Source organism: Pristiophorus japonicus, chromosome 16, assembly GCF_044704955.1.
Source record: "Pristiophorus japonicus isolate sPriJap1 chromosome 16, sPriJap1.hap1, whole genome shotgun sequence".
NCBI lineage: Eukaryota > Metazoa > Chordata > Chondrichthyes > Pristiophoridae > Pristiophorus > Pristiophorus japonicus.
The window spans coordinates 54,219,568-54,240,540 of record NC_091992.1 but is presented as its reverse complement, the minus strand read 5'-3'; the positions used below and the strand labels follow the sequence as shown (position 1 = coordinate 54,240,540).

Here is a 20,973-nt window from a genome sequence, read left to right as displayed (position 1 = left end):
CATCTGCCATGCATTTGCCCACTTACCTAACCTATCTAAGTCACTCTGCAGCCTCTTAGCATCCTCCTCGCAGCTCACACTGTCACCCAACTTAGTGTCATCTGAAAATTTGGAGATACTACATTTAATCCCCTTGTCTAGAACTCGGCTGCCCGTGTCCTAGACGAGGGGATTAAATGTAGTATCTCCAAATTTGCGGATGACACTAAGTTGGGTGGCAGTGTGAGCTGCGAGGAGGATGCTATGAGGCTGCAGAGTGACTTGGATAGGTTTGGTGAGTGGGCAAATGCATGGCAGATGAAGTATAATGTGGATAAATGTGAGATCCACTTTGGTTGTAAAAACAGAGAGACAGACTATTATCTGAATGGTGACAGATTAGGAAAAGGGGAGGTGCAACGAGACCTGGGTGTCATGGTACATCAGTCATTGAAGGTTGGCATGCAGGTACAGCAGGCGGTTAAGAAGGCAAATGGCATGTTGGCCTTCATAGCGAGGGGATTTGAGTACAGGGGCAGGGAGGCGTTACTACAATTGTACAGGGCCTTGGTGAGGCCACACCTGGAGTATTGTGTACAGTTTTGGTCTCCTAATTTGAGGAAGTGCTATTGAGGGAGTGCAACGAAGGTTCACCAGACTGATTCCCGGGATGGCAGGATTGACATATCAAGAAAGACTGGATCAACGGGGCTTGTATTCACTGGAGTTCAGAAGAATGAGAGGGGATCTCATAGAAACGTTTAAAATTCTGACGGGTTTAGACAGGTTAGATGCAGGAAGAATGTTCCCAATGTTGGGGAAGTCCAGAACCAGGGGTCACAGTCTTAAGGATAAGGGGTAAGCCATTTAGGACCGAGATGAGGAGAAATTTCTTCACCCAGACAGTGGTGAACCTGTGGAATTCTTTACCACAGAAAGTTGTTGAGGCCAATTCACTAAATATATTCAAAAAGCAGTTAGATGTAGTCCTTACTGCTAGGGGGATCAAAGGGTATGGCGAGAAAGCAGGAATGGGGTACTGAAGTTGCATGTTCAGCCATGAACTCATTAAATGGCGGTGCAAGCTCGAAGGGCCGAATAGCCTACTCCTGCACCTATTTTCTATGTTTCTATGACTGGAAAATGATGGTCAAGGCCTCTGCTATTTCCTTTTTTACTTGGTTCAACAGCCTGGGATGCATTTCATCCGGGCCTGGGGACTTAACTACTTTCAAAGCTGCTAAATCCCTTAATACCTCCTCTCTCTCTATATTTATATTTATATTTATATTTATATTTATATTTATTTCATTCAGAATATCACACTCCTCCTCGATAGCAGTATCTGCATTACCCCTTTCCTTTGTGAAAACAGATGCGCAAAGTATTAGTTAAGAACCCTACCAACATCTTCCGCCTCCACACACAGATTACTCTCATGATCTCTAATAGGCCCTACCCTTTCTTTAGTTACCCTCTTACTCTTAATATAAGAGTAAGCTCCATAAGATTTGCCAGCACTCCAAACATAATCATAATTTGAAATCTTGGGGGCCAAAATTGCCCCTTTCCTTAAGGCCTCTTAACACCGGAAATCAGCCGCCACGCAAGGACACTGACTTTTCGTGTATTGGCTACCATTATCAAAATTCCGCTCCTGCGGTATACCGGCAGTGACCTGCTTCATCTTCTCCTCCCCCCCACCGCTTCGCTGCTGCCGATCCGTCCTAAGTGCGCCATCACAGTGTGCACCGCTGATGTTCCCCTTCCCCCGATGGTGAAATTCCGCCGAAGTAATCTTCCTCCTGCTGGATGGTGCCAAACCTGCTTTTTCCCCGATGGTGCAATGAGGCGGTGGCCTTCTAAAATGGCGTTGCCGCTGCCATGGCTTTTTCTGTTGGTCAACTGCCATGTCGGGCCGACAGTTCTGTCCCCGGGTTTGGCTGCGCCACCAACAGGCAGCCTGGCACCTCCTCTTGGGTGGCCCAGTAGACAGTGCTACGCTGATGACTGACAACGGCGGTCACTCCGCAGCCCCCCAACTTCCACCCCCTGGTGTACTCACCACCAGACTTGGTCCGTCGGGGAAAAAAAGCCAAAGAGTGGAATTTTGCTCAAGAGGCCACCTCAACCACTGCGGCGGTAAAAACAGCAGAAAACGGGGTGTGTGCGCTCTGTTTCAGGCGGAGGGCAATTTCGGCCCCGTAGACTTTAGTTGCAATAGAAAATTAAATGTATTTGAAAAGTTGAATGAAGGTATGGATGGATATCAGGCTGGCAGTATTGAAGGAGTTGTAGGAACTGGCCCACTGCAAGAGTTCCCCCGCTCAAATGTTGGGCTTAAGTGCAGATTTGTGTCCACAACCCCGAGCTGGGGCAGTGCAAGTCTCAGTGATGTATTAGGAGAACGCACCAGCTGGAAACCATATCGCTCAGTCAGCAATAGAATGGCACTGGCAAATGCCTGGTTAATTTGTCACGTGTAGGAATACAATGTGTTACATGACCAGCACAAATGAGAAGAGAGAGAGAGAAGGGTGGAAGATAAAACAGTAATAAGTAAAAAAAAAAAAAAAAAAATTTGGATGCTGAAGGCTGGTGGAAGCAGATTCAGTAGTAACTTTCATAAGGGAATCGGATATATACTTGAAGAATTTTTTTTTTTAATTGCAGGACTATGGGGAAAGAGCTGGAGAGTGGGTTGAATTAGATAGCTCTTTCAAAGAGTGGTGCAGGCCTCAATCGTCGCCTTCTGTGCTGTATGATGCTGTGATTCTGAAACCCACGGTGGAGGTCATCACCAGGGTAGGAGTTGGAATAAGTCAAGAAATATGGACTAGAACGTGCGAAGCTTGGATTTTAAAAGCCTTTAGATTGTAGGAAGAAGGGAAGAGTGATTTAGGCAAGTTTATTCTTGGCACTGAATAAAAGACTATTGGGGTAATGGATTTTGGAAACTGTCCATCTTCCTGTTTTGTTTTCCAGCACAAATATTGAGCAATGTTACTTTCCTTGATGTGAGCACCATGCTAATGTTTATTTCATAACTGCTGTTATTTCCAACTTAGGCCTTTTGATGCAAAGAATCCATTTTTGGCATCTGTGACAGTGAACCGGAAGCTGAATAAAGGAGGTGATCGGCACCTCATGCACCTGGAACTGGACATCAGTGGCTCAAAGATTAGGTAAAGTATGAAGACCTTTCAGTATTTGGCACTGGTTTCTTCAAACAGTGAATCCTCTTGTTGAATATGAATTGATTTCATAAACCTAGCAATGAGAAACTCGTTCAGCACTTCAATGAGAGGGCAGTCAGAAAAGAGGTCTGATCCATAAGAAATGCAGATGGACTTGAAACGGAGGTTGAGCATAAGATGGTTAATATTCTGAATGATTACAAAATGGATTGTGGTGGTGTGGGGTTTACTGAATGGATGGGGGAGGTTACTGAAATGGGTGCCCATGAATCTCTATTGTGACCACGACGCATTCTAATTTTCATCAGTGTCTTGGGTCTAGAAACTCCGTGCAAATTGGTGAAGTTTGCATATGGGAGCAAACTAGAAATGATAGAGGCATCTTGAGAATTACAAAAAAAAGTGATCGATATTGCTTTTATTCATAAATAATTTTGAGGCCTCTTGATTGCGTCTCAGACTGGAATAAGAGTGAATAATTGTGGACAGTTATTCCTTTTTAATTTTTTTGGAAGGGTGGGAGAAAGTAAACCTGAATCCAAACAGCAGGGTAGCAGCACAAGAGGGCACAAGTTCAGGATTGTGAAGGGCAGTTAGGACAAATGTCAGGAACTAGTTCTTTATACACAGAATAATTAACACCTGGAACTAGTTCCCAGGAAGATGTGGATACCATGGGACTGGACTTGTTTAAGGGACAGCTAGATGCTCGAATACAAAGACAGGAGCCATGCAGACGAGGGAGGATCCAAGTATTAACCCCCAGTTTGCACTCAGTTTGGCAGGCTGGCGTTGGGAACCTTGGCATCTATTGGCTAGAGATTGCCATCCAGAAATCGGCTAAAATGCCATCTTTATTGGCCATTTCAGTTCTATCTAATCCTGTTATCCTGCTTTTTCTTCATATTGATAACCATTGTATCTAGCTCCCTCTTAACCACCAGTTGACTTTGCATCTATGGTTTTCTAGGGCCAAGTGTTCCACATTCTCTCAAATCTTTTGTGTGTAAAATTGTTCCTTAGTGCAGGTTGTACCTCTCCAGTCTGACACATTTGGGACCTGACTGGTGCCGGACCAAAGAATTTTCTGAACCACGGGAGGTCAACTGGTGACAACGCTGCTGACAACGACCTGGACACATTCTGCGCATGCGCTGCACAGAAGCCTACTATGCAGCATTTAGTCGTCCAGAAGTAGAGAGAAGCAGCGGGACGGGGAGAGAAGTGAGCTGAGCCGCCGAGCCCCAAGCCTCTAACCGGGTCCCGAGCCTTCCCTTTGAGCCACGGCGGGAGGAGAGCAAGAGAGCCTGGAGGGTGGGGGGGGGGGGTGCAGGAGAAAGAGTGAGAGCCTAAGGGGGGAAAGAGAGAGAGAGAGTGAGAGCGAGCCTGGTGCCAGACCCAGCTTCGGTGCCTCAGTCAGCCACCTTCTCTTTCCTTCCCCGGCCCGCTTACCTCAACAAACAGCATGGGACGCCACCCATCCCGAGACTGATGCCAGACCAGGGATGCTTCCGGATTAAAGAGTCCCAGACTGGAGAGGTGCAACCTGTAAAAGAAGCAATTATGGGGAATATGAGAGTACAATATGTCTGATCTTTGGGGGCCAGCTAAGTAGATAGTCAGTCCTCCACATTTCTATGATCTTAACATTCACTGTGTAGTGTTTCTTTTCCTTTCTGTTGCAGATATGAGAGTGGAGATCATGTGGCTGTGATCCCCACGAATGATTCAACAATCGTCAATGAGATTAGCAAAATACTAAACTCAGACCTAGATGTAATATTTTCCTTAAAAAACCTTGATGGTGAGTGAAAAGGGAGCTTTCCGCATTCAGTAAAGGGTGGAAATGGTAAAAGCAGTGAGGAAGGAATGTCTAATGTTTGTTGAATCGGATGGTGGAATATTAAATATGCAGCTCGTATTCAAGCCGAGAAACAAGCTGCCATTTGCGATGTGGGGAAGGGGCTCACAACTACCAGTGTCCGTGGCATGGTTAAAATCCCCAGCCATGTGCCTGTTGTGCTGTTCATTAGAATCATCGTAGGATCATAGTAATTTGCAGCACGGAAGGAGACCATTTTGGCCCATTGTGTCCGCACCGACCGACAAAGAGCGACCCAGCCTAATCCCGCTTTCCAGCTCTAGGTCCGTAGCCCTGTAGGTCACAGCACATCAAGTGCACATCCAAGTACTTTTTAAATGGGATGAGGGTTTCTGCCTCTACCACCCTTTCAGGCAGTGAGTTCTAAACCCTCACCACCTTCTGCATGAAGAAAGTTCCCCTCAAATTCCCTCTAAACCTCCTCCCAATTACTTTAGATCTATGCCCCTGGTTCTTGACCCGTCTTATCCATTATTGTCATTTGATCATTAGTCCTCTAATTTGACAGTTTCAACCCCAATGGGAATGTGAGGCATGGAAAGGATCATTTAAATTCAGAATGAGTACCCCTGGAGTTTACTGCATTGCTATAATTAATGGCAGTATTTTCCTTAAACAGTGATGCCACTTATGGATCCCCTTTCCCCAAGCTTCCAAACTTTTATTGCTGTTTTAGTCCTTGAGCACAGACCTTTTTCAGGTTATGAATTCAGATTAAATATAAAACCAATTGAATTAAACAGTCTAACTGTACAAGGCACATGATCTGTCATGAATCTAGTCTGAAGCACTAAAAGCAGTATTTCCTTCTGCTAAAAGAGGTTATAAATCCTCTGGGAGTTGATGTTTACATACTTGACTATATAAATAAAAATCCTAGGCTGTGTCTGTGCTAATGCTGATGAGGGTAGGTTAATGGGCTTTGATAGTCGAAAAGGATACACCGAACTTGTCCTCCATTTGGAGAAGTGCAATAACTTACCCACCAGCATTTAGCTTTGTTTGAGATCAGTTATTTTTCAAGTGCTCCAAATGCACATCTTAATTAATTTCCATCACAAAGAGCTACTGAGACTGCTCAAGTGCTCTCTCCAGTGTGCCGTTAATGTCTCCTTTGTTGTGGTTGTCTGCTTCCAGAGGAGTCCAATAAGAAGCACCCGTTCCCCTGCCCGACCACATACCGAACAGCTCTGTTACATTACCTGGATGTCACCAATCCTCCACGCACTAATGTCCTCTATGAACTGGCACAGTACGCATCGGATCCCAAAGAACAAGAATTTCTCCGGAAAATGGCTTCATCCTCCCCTGAAGGAAAGGTAGAGTGCACCAATGTTTATCGAGAGCCTAGTTATGAATATTGAAGTGAATCTTGTTCAGACACCAGTTGGGCATCTGCTTGCGGGATTGGTTTGTCTTCTCTCTCCCTCTCATCCTCTTTCTCACTCTCACTGTCTCTTCCATTTTTTTTCATCCCTAGCTACAGCATTTAGAAAACGGCTTTTCCTTCAGCCGCCATGCCTTCAGCAGTCAAGGCCCTAAACATGATCATTCCCTCCATAAACCTCTTCACCTTCCTCGCCTCCTTTAAGGCATTCCTCAAAACCTAGATCTTTGATCAAGCTTTTCGACATCTATCCTAATGTGTGGTTCCTTGTAAATGTGTGGTTCCTCACTAACCCTCCCTCTCTCTCTCCCGGCTCTCCCACCCTCTCTCTCTCCCGCCCTCACCCTCCCCCCCCCCCCCCGCCTCCCCCCTCACCTCGCCCCCTCACCTCGCCCCCCGCCTCCTCGCCCCCCGCCTCCTCGCCCCCCGCCTCGCCCCCCGCCTCGTCGACTCTCCCTCCCCCGCCTCGTCGACTCTCCCTCCCCCGCCTCCTCGTCCACTCTCCCTCCCCCGCCTCCTCGTCCACTCTCCCTCCCCCGCCTGCTCGTCCACTCTCCCTCCCCCGCCTCCTCGTCCACTCTCCCTCCCCCGCCTCCTCGTCCACTCTCCCTCCCCCGCCTCCTCGTCCACTCTCCCTCCCCCGCCTCCTCGTCCACTCTCCCTCCCCCGCCTCCTCGTCCACTCTCCCTCCCCCGCCTCCTCGTCCACTCTCCCTCCCCCGCCTCCTCGTCCACTCTCCCTCCCCCGCCTCCTCGTCCACTCTCCCTCCCCCGCCTCCTCGTCCACTCTCCCTCCCCCGCCTCCTCGTCCACTCTCCCTCCCCCGCCTCCTCGTCCACTCTCCCTCCCCCGCCTCCTCGTCCACTCTCCCTCCCCCGCCTCCTCGTCCACTCTCCCTCCCCCGCCTCCTCGTCCACTCTCCCTCCCCCGCCTCCTCGTCCACTCTCCCTCCCCCGCCTCCTCGTCCACTCTCCCTCCCCCGCCTCCTCGTCCACTCTCCCTCCCCCGCCTCCTCGTCCACTCTCCCTCCCCCGCCTCCTCGTCCACTCTCCCTCCCCCGCCTCCTCGTCCACTCTCCCTCCCCCGCCTCCTCGTCCACTCTCCCTCCCCCGCCTCCTCGTCCACTCTCCCTCCCCCGCCTCCTCGTCCACTCTCCCTCCCCCGCCTCCTCGTCCACTCTCCCTCCCCCGCCTCCTCGTCCACTCTCCCTCCCCCGCCTCCTCGTCCACTCTCCCTCCCCCGCCTCCTCGTCCACTCTCCCTCCCCCGCCTCCTCGTCCACTCTCCCTCCCCCGCCTCCTCGTCCACTCTCCCTCCCCCGCCTCCTCGTCCACTCTCCCTCCCCCGCCTCCTCGTCCACTCTCCCTCCCCCGCCTCCTCGTCCACTCTCCCTCCCCCGCCTCCTCGTCCACTCTCCCTCCCCCGCCTCCTCGTCCACTCTCCCTCCCCCGCCTCCTCGTCCACTCTCCCTCCCCCGCCTCCTCGTCCACTCTCCCTCCCCCGCCTCCTCGTCCACTCTCCCTCCCCCGCCTCCTCGTCCACTCTCCCTCCCCCGCCTCCTCGTCCACTCTCCCTCCCCCGCCTCCTCGTCCACTCTCCCTCCCCCGCCTCCTCGTCCACTCTCCCTCCCCCGCCTCCTCGTCCACTCTCCCTCCCCCGCCTCCTCGTCCACTCTCCCTCCCCCGCCTCCTCGTCCACTCTCCCTCCCCCGCCTCCTCGTCCACTCTCCCTCCCCCGCCTCCTCGTCCACTCTCCCTCCCCCGCCTCCTCGTCCACTCTCCCTCCCCCGCCTCCTCGTCCACTCTCCCTCCCCCGCCTCCTCGTCCACTCTCCCTCCCCCGCCTCCTCGTCCACTCTCCCTCCCCCGCCTCCTCGTCCACTCTCCCTCCCCCGCCTCCTCGTCCACTCTCCCTCCCCCGCCTCCTCGTCCACTCTCCCTCCCCCGCCTCCTCGTCCACTCTCCCTCCCCCGCCTCCTCGTCCACTCTCCCTCCCCCGCCTCCTCGTCCACTCTCCCTCCCCCGCCTCCTCGTCCACTCTCCCTCCCCCGCCTCCTCGTCCACTCTCCCTCCCCCGCCTCCTCGTCCACTCTCCCTCCCCCGCCTCCTCGTCCACTCTCCCTCCCCCGCCTCCTCGTCCACTCTCCCTCCCCCGCCTCCTCGTCCACTCTCCCTCCCCCGCCTCCTCGTCCACTCTCCCTCCCCCGCCTCCTCGTCCACTCTCCCTCCCCCGCCTCCTCGTCCACTCTCCCTCCCCCGCCTCCTCGTCCACTCTCCCTCCCCCGCCTCCTCGTCCACTCTCCCTCCCCCGCCTCCTCGTCCACTCTCCCTCCCCCGCCTCCTCGTCCACTCTCCCTCCCCCGCCTCCTCGTCCACTCTCCCTCCCCCGCCTCCTCGTCCACTCTCCCTCCCCCGCCTCCTCGTCCACTCTCCCTCCCCCGCCTCCTCGTCCACTCTCCCTCCCCCGCCTCCTCGTCCACTCTCCCTCCCCCGCCTCCTCGTCCACTCTCCCTCCCCCGCCTCCTCGTCCACTCTCCCTCCCCCGCCTCCTCGTCCACTCTCCCTCCCCCGCCTCCTCGTCCACTCTCCCTCCCCCGCCTCCTCGTCCACTCTCCCTCCCCCGCCTCCTCGTCCACTCTCCCTCCCCCGCCTCCTCGTCCACTCTCCCTCCCCCGCCTCCTCGTCCACTCTCCCTCCCCCGCCTCCTCGTCCACTCTCCCTCCCCCGCCTCCTCGTCCACTCTCCCTCCCCCGCCTCCTCGTCCACTCTCCCTCCCCCGCCTCCTCGTCCACTCTCCCTCCCCCGCCTCCTCGTCCACTCTCCCTCCCCCGCCTCCTCGTCCACTCTCCCTCCCCCGCCTCCTCGTCCACTCTCCCTCCCCCGCCTCCTCGTCCACTCTCCCTCCCCCGCCTCCTCGTCCACTCTCCCTCCCCCGCCTCCTCGTCCACTCTCCCTCCCCCGCCTCCTCGTCCACTCTCCCTCCCCCGCCTCCTCGTCCACTCTCCCTCCCCCGCCTCCTCGTCCACTCTCCCTCCCCCGCCTCCTCGTCCACTCTCCCTCCCCCGCCTCCTCGTCCACTCTCCCTCCCCCGCCTCCTCGTCCACTCTCCCTCCCCCGCCTCCTCGTCCACTCTCCCTCCCCCGCCTCCTCGTCCACTCTCCCTCCCCCGCCTCCTCGTCCACTCTCCCTCCCCCGCCTCCTCGTCCACTCTCCCTCCCCCGCCTCCTCGTCCACTCTCCCTCCCCCGCCTCCTCGTCCACTCTCCCTCCCCCGCCTCCTCGTCCACTCTCCCTCCCCCGCCTCCTCGTCCACTCTCCCTCCCCCGCCTCCTCGTCCACTCTCCCTCCCCCGCCTCCTCGTCCACTCTCCCTCCCCCGCCTCCTCGTCCACTCTCCCTCCCCCGCCTCCTCGTCCACTCTCCCTCCCCCGCCTCCTCGTCCACTCTCCCTCCCCCGCCTCCTCGTCCACTCCCCCTCCCCCGCCTCCTCGTCCACTCCCCCTCCCCCGCCTCCTCGTCCACTCCCCCTCCCCCGCCTCCTCGTCCACTCCCCCTCCCCCGCCTCCTCGTCCACTCCCCCTCCCCCGCCTCCTCGTCCACTCCCCCTCCCCCGCCTCCTCGTCCACTCCCCCTCCCCCGCCTCCTCGTCCACTCCCCCTCCCCCGCCTCCTCGTCCACTCCCCCTCCCCCGCCTCCTCGTCCACTCCCCCTCCCCCGCCTCCTCGTCCACTCCCCCTCCCCCGCCTCCTCGTCCACTCCCCCTCCCCCGCCTCCTCGTCCACTCCCTACCACCACGACCCCCCGCATCTACCTGGTCATGCCCTGTAAGAATCTTGTATGTTTCCATGAGAACACGCTAGAGAATATAGGCCTCGTCTACTCAATCTCTCCTCATAGGGCAATCCCCTCATCCCAGGAATCAGACTGGTTAACCTTTGTTGCACTCCCTCTATGGCAAATATATCCTTCCTTGGGTGAGGAGACCAAAACTGGACACAATACCTCAGGTGTGATCTCATCAGGACCCTGTATATTTGCAGTAAGACGACTTTACTCTGGTACTCAGATCCTTTTGTAATAAAGTCCAACATACCATTTGCTTTCCTAATTGCCTGCTGTACCTACTTGTTAACTTAGTGATTCGTGTACAAGGGCACCATTTCCCTCTGAACGGCAACATTTCCCAATTTCTCACCATTTTAAAAAATACTCTTCCTTTCTATTTTTCCTACCAAAGTGGATAGCTTCACATTTCTGCACATACTGGGCTCAAATTTGGCTGGCCCCTTTTTTTCTGCGCACTCATCAAAGATGTGCCGACTTTGTGGGCTGAAAACGGCGCTGAAAAAATCTCCCCCAATTCTGGCCGCTGTGTTGCCTCTACCGGGGCTTTGCGCAGCGTAGCCAGTCGATTGGGGGGTGGAGTTGCACCAGAATCAGTGCCGACAGCTCTCTACATGCGCGTTGGAGTGTGCGCGCATGCGCAGTAGCTCCTGCCCCCAGCCTCTGTGTGCGTGCTGCAGCGTGGGACCCGATGCGACCCACCCCTATCCCAGGCCGAGTGGCCTGGCTGAGTGGGGTAGAACACTGTCTTTCAGGTCTCACATTATGTTCAAAACAAGCTCAGATGGATGGGAGGGAAGTCCAAGGTTCCTAAGTGAAATAATTTTGGATGGTTTCAATCCAGTTCTTGTTTACTGTTAGCCCATAGTACAAAATTACCAAATAATTCCAGGACTTGAGCATATAATCAAGGCTAATGCTCATGAGATGAACGGCTGTATACCATAGCTGACCAGAAACTGCCAGTGGAATATCTATCTCTATAGTGAAATACCCAGTGGAAGTAGAGGTTCCATGTCTCCTTTGGCAGGTTGGCAGTTTATCCTAGAAGTTATTTTCTGCTTGGATGTCGGTGGCCACTTCCCTGTGCTCTCCCCGGTTGTCCCGCGCCTATCCCCGGCCGAGTGGCCTCCTGCACTGGCCGGCACGCTGAATTCCCGGGCCGAGTTTTGATAGGAAGGTAGGACTTAGTTTTATTTTTTATTTCTTGAATGTTTTGATGCTTACTAATGTTGTGCTTTGTTTAGTGCTTTGCAAGGTCCTCTCCGCTTCTCTTCCCACCCCTATCTCTGGCTGAATGGTCTCAGATGTACCTGCCTGTGCTGATTTCTTAACTCTCCAAGGGTGTGGCCACATACGCTGGCCTAAGTTAGTTTGGAGCAACTATTAGCTGTCTAAAGTGGCCTAAATGGCCAAAACGGGCATAAGTGGCTGGTAACACCCCCTTTTGGAAAAAAAAACTAAACAAAAGAAAATCCTAACTAACTCACTTACACTGGCGCAAATTGAATATGCAAAATGGGGATTTTTAAGATACTGCAGAAAAATCAAGTTGCTCCAAAAAAAACGAAGCAACTCCTGGGCAAATTTGAGCCCTATATTCCATTTGCCATGTTCTTGCCTACTCTCTTAACCTGTCTATATCCCCTTGAAGCCTCTTTACATCCTCCTCACAACTTACATTCCCACCTAGCTTTGTATCATCAGCGATGCTGAGGATGTTGTGAATAGCACGTTTAGTGAGTCGGTCACACCGCAGGTAAAGGATACACAGGCAGATAGGGAATGGGTGACCAACAGGAAGAGCAGTGAAAAGAAGGTAGTGCAGGGGTACCCTGCAACCATCTCCCCCCAAAACAGATACACCACCTTGGGTACTGTTGGGGGGGGGGGGGGGGAATGACTCATCAGGGGAGGGCAGCAGCAGCTCCCTGGTGCAAGGGTCAAGGATGTCTGAGTGGCTTCAGGACATTTTGGAGGGGGAGGGTGAAAAGCCAGTTGTTGTGGTGCATATAGGTAAAAAATGGGACAAAGAAATGGCAGACCAGTTGAACAAATACTTTAGTTCTTTCTTCACGAAGGAAGACACAAATAACCTTCCGGAATACTAGGGGACTGAGGGTCAAGTGAGGAGGAGGAACTGAAGGAAATCCTTATTAAGCGGGAAATTGTGTTGGGGAAATTGATGAGATTGAAGGCCGATAAATTCCCGGCCTCCCAGAGTACTTGAGGAAGTGGCCCTAGAAATAATGGATGCATTGGTGATCATTTTCCAACAGTCTATCGACTCTGGATCAGTTCCTATGGACTGGAGGGTAGCTAATGTAACTTTTTTAAAAAAGGAGGGAGAGCGAAAATGGGTAATTATAGACCGGTTAGCCTGACATCAGTAGTGGGGAAAATGTTCGAATCAATTATTAAAAATGAAATAGCAGCGCATTTGGAAAGCAGTGACAGGATCAGTCCAAGTCAGCATGGATTTATGAAAGGGAAATCATGCTTGACAAATCTTCTGGAATCTTTTGAGGATGTAACTAGTAGAGTGGACAAGGGAGAACCAGTGGATTTGATATATTTGGACTTTCAAAAGGCTTTTGACAAGGTCCCACACAAGAGATTGGTGTGCAAAATGAAAGCACATGGTATTGGGGGTAATGTATTTACGTGGATAGAGAATTGGTTGGCGGACAGGAAGCAGAGAGTCAGGATAATCGGGTCCTTTTCAGAATGGCAGGCAGTGACTAGTGGGGTACCGCAGGGCTCAGTACTGGGACCCCAGCTATTTACAATATACATCAATGACTTGGATGAAGGAATTGAGTGTAATATCTCCAAGTTTGCAGATGATGCTAAACTGGGTGGCAGTGTGAGCTATGAGGAGGGATGCTAAGAGGCTGCAGGATGACTTGGACAGGTTAGGTGAGTGGGCAAATGCATGGCAGATGCAGTATAATGTGGATAAATGTGATGTTACCCACTTTGGGGGCAAAAACATGGACAGAATATTATCTGAATGGCAGCAGATTAGGAAAAGGGGAGGTGCAACGAGACCTGGGGTGTCATGGTACATCAGTCATTGAAAGTTGGCATGCAGGTACAGTAGGCGGTGAAGGCAAATGGTATGTTGGCCTTCATAGCTAGGGGATTTGAGTATAGGAGCAGGGAGGTCTTACAGCAGTTGTACAGGACCTTGATGAGGCCTCACCTGGAATATTGTGTTCAGTTTTGGTCTCCTAATCTGAGGAAAGACGTTCTTGCTATTGAGGGAGTGCAGCGAAGGTTCACCAGACTGATTCCTGGGATGGCTGGACTGACATATGAGGAGAGACTGGATCAAGTAGGCCTTTATTCACTGGAGTTTAGAAGGATGAGAGGGGATCTCATAGAAATATATAAAATTCTGACGGGACTGGACAGGTTAGATGCAGGAAGAATGTTTCCGATGTTGGGGAAGTCCAGAACTAGGGGACACAGTCTTAAGGATAAGGGGTAAGCCATTTAGGACTGAGATGAGGAGAAACTTCTTCACTGAGTTGTTAACCTGTGGAATTCCCTACCGCAGAGAGTTGTTGATGCCAGTTCATTGGATATATTCAAGAGGGAGTTAGATATGGCCCTTACAGCTAAAGGGATCAAGGGGTATGGAGAGAAAGCAGAAAAGGGGTACTGAGGTGAATGATCAGCCATGATCTTATTGAATGGTGGTGCAGGCTCGAAGGGCCAAATGGCCTACTCCTGCACCTATTTTCTATGTTCCTATGTATATATTACATTTGGTTCTGCTCATCCAACTCATTGATATAGATTGCGAATAGCTGAGGCCCAAGCACCGATTCTTGCGGTGCCTCACTAGCTATAGCCTGCCAACCCGAAAATGACCCATTTATTCCTGCTCTCTGTTTTCTGTCCGTTAGCCAATCCTCAATCCATGCTACTATATTACCACCAACCCATGAGCCCTGATTTTGTTTAACAATCACTTGTGGGGCACCTTATCGAATGGCTTCTGAAAATCCAAATACACCACATTCACTGGTTCCCCCTTCTCGATTCTGGTAGTTACAACCTCAAACATGATTTCTCTTTCATAAATCCGTGTTGACTCTGCCCAATCCTAATATTTTCTAAGTGCCCTGTTACTGTGTCCTTAATAACAGATTCTAACAATTTTCCCTCGCTCTCGCTCATATCTCGACAAGGTTTAATCTTTGCACAGCCCATGGGTACTTATGTAATTGATATTTGTGGATTTAGTAAAATGCAGGACATTGTATTGCTTGTTTATTTATAGTCGAGTCTATTTCATAGAATAATACAACACAGAAGGTGGCCATTCAGCCCATCGAGTCTGCTAAATAGAGTATCTGTGGTATATTCTGTTGTCCCACAGGTCAGGAGAAACCTAAGCTGGTAAATACTTAAAAGAACAGCATCAGATTGGAATGTGAGGTAGTCTCTTCAATCTCTAGTAAGAATGTGTAAATATTGTGTTTCAGTCGCAATACCTCAAATGGGTGGTGGAAGACAGGAGAAACATTCTCGCCATCCTGCAAGACCTGCCATCTCTCCGTCCTCCCATCGACCATCTCTGTGAGTTGTTGCCACGGTTACAGGCCCGCTACTATTCTATTGCTTCATCTTCAAAGGTGAGACTTGCTGAGAGGTGCTGCCGAATGCTGCTGTTGTAGAAATATAATGGCTGAAGATGTTAATGTGTATAAACCACTTACAATATGGTATTGATCACAATACCAATAAACAGATCGTCAATTTTAAAACCTTAGATCAATAAAAATGTGACAAACATTTGTTCGGTGAATGTTCTGTGACTTCTCGATGAATTCCGATTGCAACTATGCACAGCATTAATGTCAACGAATGCAACTATGAATCTACAGTGTTCTGAGTCTGTGCATTTTAATTTTGCCCCCATCACGCTGGGCACTTTAGTTCCTCCCCAGTGATTCCATCAGAACTGATGTAATTTTGTTTTCTGAAACAAATAGTAAAAAGCAACCTGATCATTTCGTAACAGTTCAATTTTGAAGAGAAATTTTTTATTCAAATTGAGTCGGATGCTAATCAAATAGCTTGGTGCTGCATATGACCTAGTACTGACATGTTACTGCTAACTTGCAGCTAACTACTTGCTTAAAGTAATACTGACATTGTGCTGCAGGACTGGAAGCCGAATGTTGTTCAAAATTAATAACAGGGTTGTCTGGAAAAGTGTCTTGTGAATTGTTTATGCGTTGCATTGATTTCCTGCCATAATGCAAGCCCTGCTTTGGCCTGAGCAGAGTGAGATCGCTGGAGCCAAAGGAAAAGTTGCTGCCTGCACTGTTGGCTCAGTGGAAGCGCTCTCGTCTCTTGAGTCAGAAGGATGTGGGTTCAAATCCCATAATCAAGAGCACATAATCTAGGCTGACACTCCAGTTCAAGACTGGGGGAGTGCTGCCATGTCAGAGCTGCTGTCTTTCGGATATAATGTAAAGCCCCATCAGGTAGACGTAAAAGATCCTATGGCACTATTTCGAAGAAGGAGCAGGGAAGTTATCCCTGGTGTCTTGGCCAGTATTTATCCCACAACTGATTTTCTGGTCATTATCTCAATGCTGTTTGTGGGAGCTTGCTGTGTGAAAATTGGCTGCTGCCTTTCTACATTACACCAGTGACCACGCTTCCAAAGTACTTAATTGGCAGTGAAGCACTTTGTGATGTCCTGAGGTCTTGAAAGGTGCTATATAAATGCAAATTCTTTCTCTTGTTTTATTGGGAGTTTGCATGTCAGTCTGATGCCAAACCTCCATGAAAAAGACACCAAATTGTGAGGCCCCTGTCAGTGTTGTTGGTACCAGCTGTACCTCTTTCATGCCTCTTTAAGGGGTAGGCCATTTAAGACCGAGATGAGGAGAAACTTCTTCACTCAGAGTTGTTAACCTGTGGAATTCTCTACTTCAGAGTGTGTTGATGCCAGTTCATTGGATATACTCAAGAGGGAGTTAGATATGGCCCTTACCGCTAAAGGGATCAAGGGGTATGGAGAGAAAGCAGGAAAGGGGTACTGAGGGAATGATCAGCCATGATCTTATTGAATGGTGGTGCAGGCTCGAAGGGCCGAATGGCCTACTCCTGCACCTATTTTCTATGTTTCTATGCAACAGGATATCCAACAAAATGACTATGCCGTGCCTGGCCACTCATGGGCAGGGGAAGAAAGAGCTCACTGATTGCACAATACAATGTCAGTCTTTGGACTTTGCTGCCTGAAGGATCGGGCACCTGCCTTGTTCGGGGGGGGTGGTCACACGGGGCGTTGTCAAAGAAGCTCCTATACACTTCACCTGAAATTCTTCAGGCTTCCAGCTCCAACCAGACCATATAGGATGGGACAGAGAACCAGAATCCCTATCCAAACCTAGGTGGCATGGAGTGCTAGCAATTCGCTCTGGGTATTATTATGTAGCACTCCGAGTCAGCATGTGAAGCAGTAGTGTGACTTGAGATTTACTGGCACTATTACAGGGATCTAGCTGCAAGGGTGTGTTACACAGAAACTAACAAACTACCTGGGGCATCAGTGCTCCTGTAACAACTTGTATTTTCATATTTAACAATGATATCTCGCACAGCGCTGAGGGAAAACAAGTTACTTTACCTGGCAGCGAGTTGTGTTGAATGATTTGATAATGGCTTTGTGATGTGCTCAGCACATATTTCACTGCTAATGTTTTTAAATGGTTTAAAGAATGTGTTGTGTTTTAGGTTCACCCTGATTCAGTTCATATCTGTGCAGTTGTGGTAGAGTACACGTCCAAAGCAGGCCGCATCAACAGAGGCGTGGCGACAACCTGGCTACACAACAAAGTGTCGACTGATAACAATCACAAGTCAACTGTCCCAATGTACGTCCGGAAGTCTCAGTTCCGGCTGCCCTACAAACCCAGTACGCCTATTCTCATGATCGGACCCGGCACCGGAATCGCTCCCTTTGTTGGGTTTATTCAGGAACGAGCCTGGCTGAAGCAGCAAGGTACAGGAGTAAAACAATACTTCCAACGTTCGCAGGGGCCTGAAACTTTCCGTTTATGGCTGACTCAGTCCAGTGTTGTTGTTTGCTGATCCCCACTTCCTTTCCCCCCCCCCCCCCCCCCCCAACTTTCTTGAGATGTGGCTTCTGTTTCTTTCCCTCTTTAATGCTGTGCCATCTCTGTATTGAGATCTGGTTCCATCATCATCAATGTGTAACCAGGTTGCTGCAAGAGTTGCCTATGGAGCTCTCACTGCTGGGGATTGCAACATCGATATATTGAATTGTTCCTGGATTCAACAGTCAATTTGGAAAGTGGTTATGGAAATCACAGAATGGGTGCTTTGGGCATGGGTATGGATCATTATGCTACAGGTGATTCTTGTCAGATTCTGACATTTTACATTTGTGAAACTCTTCATTCAAAATGTCCATTATGATTAATATACAATATTTGCTAGACCTGAGTTTAAGTACAGACTTTAGGTGGTGGTGATTGAGTGCATTGACAGATTTGTGGAATGGGTGTAGGAATTTAATTTTCTGATGAGCAAAACTAGAGACCGTCAATATAAGATAAAAACTAAGAAATCAAATAGGGAATTCAGAAGAAACGTCTTTATAATGCAGTATAATGTTGATAAATGTGAGGTTATCCACTTTGGTGGCAAAAACACGAAGGCAGAATATTATCTGAATGGCGGCAGATTAGGAAAAGGGGAGGTGCAACGAGACCTGGGTGTCATGGTTCATTAGTCATTGAAAGTTGGCATGCAGGTACAGCAGGCGGTGAAGAAGGCAAATGGTATGTTGGCCTTTATAGCTAGGGGATTTGAGCATAGGAGCAGGGAGGTCTTACTGCAGTTGTACAGGGCCTTGGTGAGGCCTCACCTGAATATTGTGTACAGTTTTGGTCTCCTAATCTGAGGAAGGACATTCTTGCTATTGAGGGAGTGCAGCGAAGGTTCACCAGACTGAGTCCCGGGATGGCCTATGAGGAGAGACTGGATCGACTGGGCCTGTATTGACTGGAGTTTAGAAGGATGAGAGGGGATCTCATAGAAACATATAAAATTTTGACGGGATTGGACAGGTTAGATGCAGGAAGAATGTTCCCGATGTTGGGGAAGTCCAGAACCAGGGGACACAGTCTAAGGATAAGTGGTAAGCCATTTAGGTCTGAGATGAGGAGAAACTTCTGCACTCAAAGTTGTTAATCTGTGGAATTCTCTACCGCAGAGAGTTGTTGATGCCAGTTCGTTGGATATATTCAAGAGGGTGTTGGATATGGCCCTTACGGCTAAAGGGATCAAGAGGTATGGAGAGAAAGCAGGAAAGGGGTACTGAGGTGAATGATCAGCCATGATCTTATTGAATGGTGCAGGCTCGAATGGCCTACTCCGGCACCTATTTTCTATGTTTCTATTTCTTTACCCAGAGAGTGGTGAGAATTATGGAACTCGTTACCACAAGGAGTGATTGAAGCGAATAGTATAGATGCATATGAGGGAGACGAGAATCGAGGGTTCAGCTAATAGTTAGATGAGGAAAGACTGGAGGAGGCTCGAGTGGAGCATAAACGCCAGCATGGATTAGTTGGGCCGAAAGGCCTGTTTGTGTTGTATATCCTATGCAATCATTTTCTTCACACTGCCTTGGCACCAGACATTTATAACACACTCAGTTTTCAATCTATTCACTTGTGTGTTTTTAAATGTTTTTTGTGTCAGCTTGGCTGTGTTGGCAACTTTTGTCCCTGAATCTGAAGATTGTGCATACAAGCCCCACACTCTTTAAAATTAGCGGACATGATCTAGACTGAGACTCTACTGCAAGGTTGAGGGAGTGCTGCATTGTCAGAGTGGCTGTCCTTGGGGGTGATATTAAACTGAGGAATGCATAATTTGGTGGACATTAAAGATCCCATGGCGCTATTTGAAGGAGACCAGGGTGTGCGCTCCCAGTATCCTGGCCAACGTTCTTCCCTCGGTCAGCACCACGAAGAACAGATAGGTTGTTCACCTCGTGGTGGTTTGTGGGCAAAATTATTGTTGTGTTTACCCTCATTCTGGTTTCATAATGTAGTTTGTTGTATGAAATACTTTGAGATATTTGAGAGGTGTGAAACAGTGCTATATAAAGTCTTCCTTAACTGAATCCAGTCATCAGCTAGGCAGGGATCTATTCCATATGTTAGCTGCGAAGTGATTTTTTTGAGTTACATATAAATATATATCATCATTTGTGATGGAAGGTTCGGTATAATGGAGGCCAGTCAGCTCATTGTGCCAATGCTGCCCCTCTCCATAGGAACTGACTGCTCGGATTCCAGTCCCTTGCTCTTTCTCCATATGATTCAATACATTTTTCCAAATATTTATTTAATTCCACACTTAGTAAATACTGGTTTGAAATGTTATGACATATAATCAGATACTTTAGGCTCATCGGGTGAGGGGGATCAGGAGTAGCACACTATTCCACTTTTGTTCTTCCAGATCATGTATAATGGATTCACATGCCTCCATAGTGATTGGTTACTTAGAATTACACAACAAATTAGGTTTCCACCACCCACCCCCCCGCCCCAATACAAAATAAATTCAAACGTCCTGTGCAAAGATCAACTGGCCACCTGTATCTACCTCACTTGCCTCTTTTTGCTGTTCATATCCTGGCCTGCTCCTCTACTGCCTGGGCTGATCTGATCCACCTCCATCCACGCTCGCTTGCTCTCTGATCCACCTCCATCCACGCTCGCTTGCTCTCTGCTGCCATTGCTGCGGTTCACTTTGCTGTCTCTTCCCTCATCATGCGTCCGTCACCCCTCAACATTTGAACACTCAAAAGTTTTAGGTTTTCTTAAAACCTATTTGTCACATCTAACTCCCTTTTAAATTAATCTAACGAACTGGCCTCAACAACTTTCTGTGGTAGAGAATTCCACATGCTCACAATTCTCTGAGTGAAGAAGTTTCTCTTCATCTTGGTCCTAAATGGCTTACCCCTCATCCTTAGACTGTGACCCCTGGTTCTGGACTTCCCCAACATCTGGAACATTCTTCCTGCATCTAACTTGTCCAATCCTGTCAGAATTTTATGTTTCTATGAGATCCCCTTTCATTCTTCTAAATGCCAGTGAATATAAGCCTAGTCTATCCAGTCTTTCTTCATATGTCAGTCCAGCCATCCCGGGAATCAGTCTGGTGAACCTTTGCAGCACTCCCTCAATAGCAAGAATGTCCTTCCTCAGATTAGGAGACCAAAACTACACAATATTCAAGGTATGGCCTCACCAAGGCCCTGTACAACTGCAGTAAGACCTCCCTGCTCCTATACTCAAATCCTCTCGCTATGAACATGCTATTTGCCGCCTTCACCGCCTGCTGTACCTGCATGCCAACTTTCAATGACTGATGTACCATGACCCCCATGTCTCGTGTCACCATTCAGATAATAATCTGCCTTCCTATTTTTGCCACCAAAGTAGATAACCTCACATTTATCCACATTATACCGCATCTGCCATGCATTTGTTCACTCACCACTCACCTAACGTGTCCAAGTCACCTTGCAGTCTCTTAGCATCCTCCTCACAGCTCACACTGCCACCCAGCTTAGTGTCATCTGCAAACTTGGAGATATTACATTCAATTCCTTC

At 49.7% G+C, this 20,973-nt stretch overlaps 1 protein-coding gene across 7 annotated transcripts in view; it reads left to right on the top strand.

Moving 5' to 3' along the window:
* Nucleotides 1–20,973, top strand: part of LOC139226508 (NADPH--cytochrome P450 reductase-like) — a 132,240-nt gene that overhangs the window by 96,280 nt on the left and 14,987 nt on the right. For all 7 annotated transcript variants that reach the window (XM_070857340.1, XM_070857342.1, XM_070857339.1 and 4 more), the window contains 5 exons: nucleotides 3,048–3,164; nucleotides 4,862–4,980; nucleotides 6,196–6,377; nucleotides 14,779–14,928; nucleotides 17,048–17,315. In XM_070857340.1, the coding sequence (XP_070713441.1) occupies nucleotides 3,048–3,164; nucleotides 4,862–4,980; nucleotides 6,196–6,377; nucleotides 14,779–14,928; nucleotides 17,048–17,315 (836 nt within the window). The remainder of the gene's footprint in view (nucleotides 1–3,047; nucleotides 3,165–4,861; nucleotides 4,981–6,195; nucleotides 6,378–14,778; nucleotides 14,929–17,047; nucleotides 17,316–20,973) is intronic.